Here is a 9,618-nt window from a genome sequence, read left to right as displayed (position 1 = left end):
TCAACGTCGACGAACTCAAAATATAAGCGAGCAGTGAGGGATCACTACATTTTTCTTTGAGATTCTTTTTTTTTTTCGCTGCTAGTATACCATTTATTTTTATAGCACGTTTCCGTTTACAGCCCATACCTATTTTTCTTTTAGCTTTCATTGCGTTTGTTACTACGTACGCAACTAATTTCTCTTTTCTAGGTGTATCTTTTGATAAAAATCTCTCCCAAGCACGATTTTCTAGCACTTTATCAGCTTTTTGTCTATCGTCTAAATTTTTACTCGCTGCATACACAATATCGTGATCACGACAAGCAGCATCCAATGGGTTTATTCCACCACGATCTAGTCTCTTTTTTAATTTTGTACCAGGGCCGCAATACTGATAGCCTGAAATATGGGCTTCGAACGGGAGACTATTTATAAGGGAGTTTACTAATCCTTTTCCAGTCTTGTCTGACTTAGGCTCGTTTCACACTTATACGGTTCGATTCGGTTCGGTGCGTATTCGATTCGTTTTCGGAAGCCGCCGGAAAAGTGTGAAACGGTGATACGGTGTGTGTTCGGTACCTAATAGATAACTGATAGAACCGAAAAGCCCCTCGACACGAATCGGTTTCGTTCGGTTTCCATTCGGGTCCAGAGTTCACAAAAGCAATTAGTCGTTTACACACATACGGTTTAGTTTCGGTTCGGTCACGTTTTCGGCAAGGGAAAATATTATTTCATTTTCATTTTCTCATTTTAAATTTTGTAATTTACATTTGGCAATGTCTGATTCACTTGACATTGATATTGAGCGGCTGATTACATCAGTCCAATCACGTGTAGTGCTGTGGGACAAAACAAGTGAAAAGTATAAAGATAAATTTAAGACGCTGGAAGCATGGAAAGCTGTTTGTACGGAAATCGTAGACGGCTACGAAGATTTTGACGACTCTAAAAAAAATGATATCGGTACGTAGGTATTGCATATTTTATTTCCGTCGAGTATTAAGATTATTTAAAATATTTTATGAGTACTTTCTAAATTTATAATTATATTGGATTTTAGTATAAGCTATTTTTGGCATGTAACATTATAAATAATTGTTTATATTTTTAACTGATTTTCTGAAAAATAAAAACATTATATTATGGGAAACCCTTAAAACTAATATCTTAATAATATTTATCCTGTTTATACGAAAAATAATGGTTTTAATAGTTTGATTTATAAATAATTATAATTTGTATCATTAACTACTAAAGTACTATGCCCGTACTTTATGCTACTAAGTAGTATAAGCCACTATGGGCACTATGTAGTTATTTCTTATTAGTTATTATTTTATTTATATTATTTAATTTCAAATATCCGTATTAATATTTTTAATAGTTTAATTTTAAAATTGAATACAATATAAATGAATAAATACAGTATTATATTTTATATCATTTTATTTTTATTAAAATATAATTAAACATATTTAGATTTTTGAAAACTGCCAAGGGGACTGAACCATTCTCAGTCATGAAGTAATTACTGAGTACATCTCTTACATTTTTGGCTGAGGCTGTTGCCTGATTTCTTCTCATTTCCCCTGGGGGATTTCCTGGGTCACTTTCAAGTCCTGCAATAGACAACATATCTTCCGTTTCAAAGCCGTCTCGGTCGCGTACGAAATTATGTAAAACTACACAAGCTTTCACTATATCCGTAGCAAAGTCTGGATCTAAGTTAATTGCACGATGGAAGATTCTCCATTTGTTGCTTAATATTCCAAACGTACATTCCACGAACCTGCGTGCTCTAGATAACCGATAGTTGAATATCCTCTTCTTGATTGTTAAACTATGTCCACCGTACGGTTTTAGGAGATGCTTATGTAAACCAAAAGCCTCATCTCCTACTAGATAATAAGGAATTTTTTGTCTTGCGAGCCTGGAAGACACTTTTCTTCAGGTATATCCATGGTGCCGTTAACAATAGATCTCCACAATTGACATTTTTGAAAAACGTTAGAATCGCAGTCCTTTCCATACGCTCCAATATTTGCGTACACAAATCGGTAATCTGCATCGGCTACAGCCATCAGAACTATAGATGAATATCCTTTATAATTTATATGCATCGAATTTAGGGGATGGACTATTCTGACGTGTTTACCGTCAACTGCACCAATACAATTTGGAAAGTTGGCGCGAGTTTCGAATTTCTGGGCAATTGATTTCCATTTGTCTTTATCTGGCTCTGGGATGCATTCTAATCGTAGCACTGACCAGATAGCACAGCAAACTACTCTAACAATCTTGCTGATAGTTGAAACCCCGAGGAGAAAAGTATAATGCAAATCCACGAAAGAGCAACCACTAGCCAAGTACCTAAAATAGATAAAAAAAAAATTTTAATTAGAAAAATTAAAATTAAAATAAATTACTTTTTTATTAAAAATGTTCACAGAAAATTGTTTTAGATTAATACTTTATAAAAAAATAAATGAGGAATACATATAATACTTATATTTTATATATTCATATCATATGTTGGTTTGTATTAAATAGCTGTACCGCCTGTACCTATGTATGCATTTTTACATTTCTAATTTTTTTTTTAAGTCAACGTTTTTATGCCTTTATTTTTTTTTGACACAACATAAATTAATCAATAAATACAATATAAGTATGATAAAAAAATTATAAATAGAATTAAAAATATCGCATCTAAACATTGAATAGTGAAATTATATATTTTTCGATTAGTTAGTTACTTCAATACTTATTTGTAGGTAAACATGTTCTAAAAAAGTGGACGCAAGTGAGAGACTCGTACCGAAAATCATTAGGAAAAACTAAGGCTGCTAAGAAATCGGGATCTGGGGTGGTAAAAGTAAAAGCCTACGTTTATTCATCTCAGTTGCAATTCCTTGACAAAATATTCGAAGAAAGAAATACAGAAGACACTTTGTCACAAAATATTGACGATTGTGGTGATGAGGATGCCATGGTTGAAACAGGAGAGAACCCTGTGGAACAAGTTCCAAGTACATCGAGTGATGGAGCGGCTGAAAAACCTAAATCACCTTTCAAAAAACCCGTTACCAAGAAACGAAAAATGGATCCTGTTGAATTAGAAATGATTTCAGCCTTAAGAGAACCAGTAAATCGGCACCTCTCATTTTTCAAAGGATTACTCCCTTCTCTTGAAGATTTTAATGAATTTGATACAATTGATTTTCAAATGGAGGTATTGAAAATCGTTAAGAACATCAGGGAGCGGAAGTATCAGCAGCAGACACAACCGGTCTACAACCAACATCATCCACCTTTATGTAGTAGTTCAGTTTCCCAGCTACAAACTGAACCGCAAATATCCGCTGGTCAATACTATGAGAAAACTGCCCACTATCTTTCAAGCCCAAACCCTAGCTACAGCTCCCATTCGGTTTCCGATGATAGTTCAGATTATTTATTTAATTTAAATTGAAATATGTAACCAAATATATTATATTATATAATTATAATATTTAATTTCGTTATTTATTTGTAATTTCAAAATATAATTATCAAAATATTATTTTATTTCAAAATAAATGTATTTCTGTTTAATTGTTCATTCTAATAATTGATCTTATTGACTTACCTCAAAGTGATGGCTAACATCTGAACTGGTTGAATACATTCGCGCATAAATGTATCTTGGCGTTGAATACAGTCCTTTAACTTCAAATGTAATTCATCAAATGATGTCGTAGACATCCTAAAATAATTTGAAAATTTGTCTTCGTGCTCCCTTAATTTTGGAAAAAGGGTATAAAATGCACCAAATTCCACCCGTTTGGTGAGGATAGGGTGTACCCAGTGCAGCCGATTATTCCTCTTTCGTTTTTTCATTCTTCTATAGAGAAATAACATGGCAGCTATTTGTCTTTTCTCCATAGTGAGCATTGTGGGAAAAGTGAGTGACTGCGTATTCGATGATTCGGTCGTGAAATCAAACCTTATACTAACCGAGTGTGTGTGAAGAGTTTTCATTCGTTTTAGGCGCTACCGAAAACGAATCGAATACGCACCGAACCGAATCGAACCGTATAAGTGTGAAACGAGCCTTACACTTGCGAGTTGAACACGCCATCTATAACTGGCTATAAATTTAAAAAATCTAGAGTATTTATATGAAAATAATATGAATTTGATTGAGCAGAAAGATAAATTAGATGTTATAAATGTAGATGTTCAGGTAGTAAAAAAACCATCAAGACATGGTTCGTTATTACCCGATACTATACGTGCTATACTAGTTGGCCCCAGTGGTTCAGGAAAAACAAATATAATGTATAATCTGATCACACATGCAAACGGGTTAAGATTTGAAAATATTTATTTATACTCAAAAACCTCTAATCAGGAAAAATATGTTTTATTGAAAAAAATAATAGATGATATAAAGGGTGCTAATTTTTTCATATTTACAAGCGCTGATAAGGTTATAAAACCAAACTTAACCAAGAAAAATTCCATCATCATTTTTGACGATGTGATATGTGGCCCACAGTCCGTAATTAGAGAATACTTTAGCATGGATAGACATTCGGGTGCTAGCTCTGTATTTTATTTAGCACAGACATATTCTAAAATAATAAAACCGCTAGTAAGAGATAACGCAAACTTCTTAATAATACTGAAACAAGATGATACAAATTTACGACATATATTCAACGATCATTCATCTACAGATATGGATTTCTCAGAATTTCGTAAAATTTCTCATTTATGTTGGAATCATAGTGATTATGGGTTTATGGTCATCGATAAAACTCGGGAAATGAATGAAGGAAGGTATAGATGTGGTTTTCATACGTTCATTAAAATAAGATAATTTTATATGCTTATACTCATATATAAATATACCGTCACAAAGTAATTATCTGCATAGTGTTATCGGTAGTCACACGATACAGGTATATTACATTTATTATTTACAATGAACAAAGAAAAAGTCTTGTTGGAAAATTTAATAACATCAAAAAAAAATATTAAACGAAAAATAATGGAAATGAAACGCGGTGTTATAGATTCTGAAAACTATTTCCGTGAAGCATTTAAGCCAATAATTGAACCATTGAGTACACATACAAAACAAAATGAAATATGGAACACACAGTCAACTGAGCTAGAAAATAAATCAGAAACCTCATGTACTAGTGAAGATGATGATGATAACGAATTAAATTCACCATTTGAAATTTTTTTAAATAACCGTCCTAAATCAACACGTTATGATAAATCCTATGGTTTGCATTATGATAAAGATAGTGATTCGTATAAAATAGGAAAACACTTTGCAACTTTTAGTCACGGTAAATTATTGCTGCTTAATAAATACTGATTGCGCCGGGGACGGAACAATAGTTAGCCCGTACGGCCCGATCGCTTTTTACTTCGCGCGCTGTACTCACACACCGACCGACCTGTGTATAGATGTGTATGTGTGTGTAGCGACTCAAAGGAAGTGGACGGGGTCGCCGAGCAAGACCAGAGAGTGCTAGTGTGTGGGTGGGTGTGTAAATGTGTGTGTAATGTGATGTATATATAATTAAAAGAAAATTGTAACACGTTTTAGGTAAAATGCGTTGCTGTATAATTCACAAATTTAATTTAATAATATTGATAATACACAATATAATATATAATAATACCACAGCGGTACAGATATATAAATTATAATTATAAACGGCGCTGGTTGTACCAAACCGATAATACAAAAAGATATTTATAAAAGTATATATATATAATAAAAACTTACAATACGACGGTGATCAGCTGGCCAGCTATCCTATGGTTTTTAATAATAATTATAATAATAATGACGGCACACACAATGCGTCGTAATAATAATTAAATACAATAATCAAAAACAATAATTAAATACAATAATAATAGCGCCGGCGATTCGTGCCCGACCAAAAACAATAATAATAGCGCCGGCGATTCGTGCCCGACCAAAAACAATAATAATAGCGCCGGCGATTCGCGCCCGACCAAAAACAATAATAAAATCGCTGGCGATTTGCGCCACGACAACTAGGTACGGTATAAAAAACGACGGCGATTCGCGCCTATAAAAAGGTAGCTACGTGTCGACTGTTTGCGACGAGCGAACGAACTGATTGCCGCACCGCGCCTGGCCCTTGCTGGACAGTACCTGGTTGCGGTCTAATCTACATATTACATAATAATTAATAATCTTAATAATAACTGTGTGTGGTCGGTCGGTGGGTACATTGCTATTGTCGCGGCGGCGACATCCTCCCCCCGTTGGAAAATTAATTTCCAACTGTTTGCTCTCCTTCGAGTACTGGCAAATGACATGATTTAACTACTGGACGCCTCATCTCTGTACCGCTTGATGTACGTATGGTAACGACTCTTACATGACCGTCCTCTTCTGGGTGTAGGTTTGTTACACGTGCTATTTTCCACTTGGTGGGAGCCAAATTATCTTCTTTTACAATCACTATATCGGTAACCTTTAATGCCTCTCTTCTGGTTCTCCACTTTCCTCTAATTTGAAGTTGGGGAAGATACTCATTCCGCCATCTGTTCCAAAATGTTTGTAATATCCCTTGGACCAACTTCCATCTACGTAACCCAACCATATTATCTTCCGGCACATCTGGCTCAGGGGGTAGAGTTATGGGTCCCCCTATGAGGAAGTGGGCCGGTGTCAGAGGTTCAAGATCGTTCGGATCACTACTTAATGGCGTTAACGGACGCGAGTTGAGACAGGCTTCTATTTGGCACAGTAATGTCTGAAGCTCACTTAACGTTAAACATGCCTGCTTCATAACCCTATTCAAATGATGTTTAGCACTTTTTACCGAAGCTTCCCACAATCCTCCAAAATGTGGACTAGCTGGTGGGTTAAAACGCCAGCTGATCCCTTCATTGGCTAGTTCCGCTTCAATGTTCTTCGTATATGCTGTTAGCTCCCTTTGCGCTCCAACAAAGTTCGTACCATTATCACTCCAAATTGTGGCAGGTTTACCTCTCCTTGCACTAAACCTCCTAAGCGCAGCTATGAAGGCATTTTTAGTTAATTCCTCTACCACTTCAATATGAATTGCCTTGGTTGCGAAGCAGATGAACATAGCCACCCATGCCTTTTTACCCGGACGTCCTCGAATCCCACTACGAATGGTTAACGGCCCTGCGAAGTCTACCCCAGTAGTTGTGAATGGTCGACTACAGATAACTCTATCCTTGGGCAATGGAGCCATTAAGGGATATTGAAATGATGGCTTAGCTCGAATACATGTTACACATTGTTTTACAACGGATCTTGCAATCATTCGCCCACGCAGAGGCCAGTAACGGCGCCTTATATCAGCTAAGAGTGCTTGCGGGCCAACATGTAGCAGATTCCGATGTCGATCCTTGAAAATAAGTTGTGTAATTGTATGATCTGCGGGTAGCACAATTGGCCTTTTTTGCTCTTCTGAAATGTCGGCATTGGTTAAACGACCACCTACTACTAATAACTCGTTTCTTATTACTGGGTTTAAAGCCTGTAACTTACTGCTGTGTGGTATCTCCTTCTGATCGTTTAATGCTTTGATCTCCTCTCCAAACTCTTCTGCTTGCGCTCTTCGTATTAAGAAATTTTCAGCATCTCTGAGATCTCGAACTGATAAGTAACTCGTTTGTTGTGCTTGACATTTGGATGTGACGTACTTAACGAATCGCAGAATCCATGCAACTGCACGTAGAAGACGACTCCACGTGGAGTATTTGGTCGTAATATCCTTTAGCGGGTTTACTGCCAGTAACGTTAGCTGGTTAGGACGCTGTTCTGGGAGTTCTGAAATGTCTTGTGTGGGAGTATCAACAACGTTCCATTTGTCCCTTGCCTGGGACAACCACACTGGCCCATTCCACCACTTGCTGCAAACATCTAGCTCGTGTGGTTTAACTCCTCTTGAGACTAAATCAGCAGGATTCTCTTCAGTCTTGACATACCTCCATTGCTTCGGATCAGTTATCTCTAATATTTGCTCGACGCGATTTGCTACAAACGTTTTTAGTCTGGTGACGTGGCTATTGAGCCATCCTAACACCACAGTAGAATCGGTCCAAAGGTGGAAGCACTTAACGTCAATATCCCACGCCGACGCCACCTTAATAGCAAGCTGAGCTAGAACTAGGGCTCCACATAACTCAAGTCTTGGAATCGTCAACCCTTTAAGTGGTGCTACTCGTGACTTTGAACACAGCAATCTGCTATAAACTTGTCCATCCTCGTCTATGCCCTTCGTTCTCACGTATATGCACGCTCCATATGCTTCTTGTGAGGCATCACAAAAACCATGTAGTTCAATTTGCTCACTTACACAGGGCTTGCACTTTCTAGCAATCGACAATGACCCTAGTTCTTCGAGTTGCTGATGGAATAATTCCCATTTTGTCTGTATCTCTATGGGTAAGGGACTATCCCATTCAACCTTAATCTGCCAAAGCCGCTGCAGAAATATTTTTCCCGTGATAAGCACAGGAGTCAAAAAGCCAAGTGGATCAAATATTTTATTAAGATCAGACAGCAACATCCTCTTTGTAACTTTAGCTCTTTTGGGTATGGACGCTAGTTGGAATATGAACTCATCTTGAACTGGCTTCCAGCATAATCCAAGCGACTTGACGACATCTTCTGCCTCCGCACGGATCACAAACAAAAGCTGCCTTTGCTCCTTGACCACATCAGTAAGGATCTCATCTGAGTTGGAACACCACTTTCTGAGTGGCAATCTGGCTGAGCTTAGAATGTTGTTAATCTGTGTTTGTAGTTGAATACATCCTGCTATCGTTTCTGCTCCCGTCATGAGATCATCCATGTAGAAGTCACGACGGATGGCAGATGCAGCTTCGGGGTATCTGTTTTTCTCTATCTCAGCTAGGGACACGAGACATTGCGTCGCCATGAATGACGCTGAGGTGGTCCCATAAGTTACAGTGGTTAGTTTAAATGTTCGCAGACTGTCACTCGGTTTTTCACGCCACAAAATACACTGAAGATCCTGATCTTCGGGATCCACGGATATCTGCCTGAACATTTTCTCTACATCAGAGGTGATGACATATTGGTGCATTCGAAATCGTGCCAGAATGGAAAATAGTTCTTCTTGGACGGTTGGTCCACGCATGAGTATGTCGTTCAATGATACTCCCGTCGAACTATTTATGGCAATTTAAATCTAAAAAAAATAACTTATTTAAACTTAATTAATTGTTTTGTAACAACTTGAATCTATGTAAATATTTTCAAAAGAGTATTAATGATTTTTGAAATAATGAGTTAAGTTCATAATAAAAGAGTCACCCTATACCTGTATATTGTTTATTTTTTATTATTATAAGTAGACTTTAGTCCTATTGCATATACAAATTGTGCATAACAATACTATATACATGCAATATACATGATTATTTAGATTCTAAATTTGAGAACATCAATATAATATGTGTTACATGCTAAGTTGTAATACAATTTTTCTAACGTTAGTACTTAGTACAATAATAGTGGATATTTATTAAAAATTCACATTTTTTTTTAGCGTTTACCTACCTATAATATCTAAAATTTAATAAATTATT

General features: G+C 36.5%; 2 protein-coding genes across 2 annotated transcripts; one reads left to right on the top strand and one right to left on the bottom strand.

Moving 5' to 3' along the window:
* The first annotated feature begins 463 nt into the window (after positions 1–463).
* LOC132935674 (uncharacterized) lies at positions 464–4,076 on the top strand. Its single transcript, XM_061002284.1, has 2 exons — positions 464–948; positions 2,760–4,076. Exons 1-2 carry the CDS (start codon positions 762–764, stop codon positions 3,455–3,457), a joined length of 885 nt encoding a protein of 294 aa, XP_060858267.1. The 5' UTR covers positions 464–761; the 3' UTR covers positions 3,458–4,076.
* A 2,220-nt stretch (positions 4,077–6,296) lies between these two features.
* On the bottom strand, positions 6,297–9,167 carry LOC132933325 (uncharacterized). The gene has a single exon (XM_060999627.1). It carries the CDS (start codon positions 9,165–9,167, stop codon positions 6,297–6,299), a length of 2,871 nt encoding a protein of 956 aa, XP_060855610.1.
* Between the last annotated feature and the right edge of the window lie 451 nt (positions 9,168–9,618).

Source organism: Metopolophium dirhodum, chromosome 1, assembly GCF_019925205.1.
Source record: "Metopolophium dirhodum isolate CAU chromosome 1, ASM1992520v1, whole genome shotgun sequence".
Classification (NCBI taxonomy): Eukaryota; Metazoa; Arthropoda; class Insecta; order Hemiptera; family Aphididae; genus Metopolophium; species Metopolophium dirhodum.
The sequence above is the reverse complement of the archived record's forward strand: the minus strand, read 5'-3'. Positions and strand labels throughout refer to the sequence as shown.

Bases quoted from the DNA above. Each gene is read 5' to 3' on its own strand.
- LOC132935674 (XM_061002284.1), top strand. From the start codon at position 762: ATGTCTGATTCACTTGACATTGATATTGAGCGGCTGATTACATCAGTC. The intron at 949-2,759 runs GTACGTAGGTAT...ACTTATTTGTAG, and splicing joins CTCTAAAAAAAATGATATCG to GTAAACATGTTCTAAAAAAG.
- LOC132933325 (XM_060999627.1), bottom strand. From the start codon at position 9,167: ATGCGTGGACCAACCGTCCAAGAAGAACTATTTTCCATTCTGGCACGA.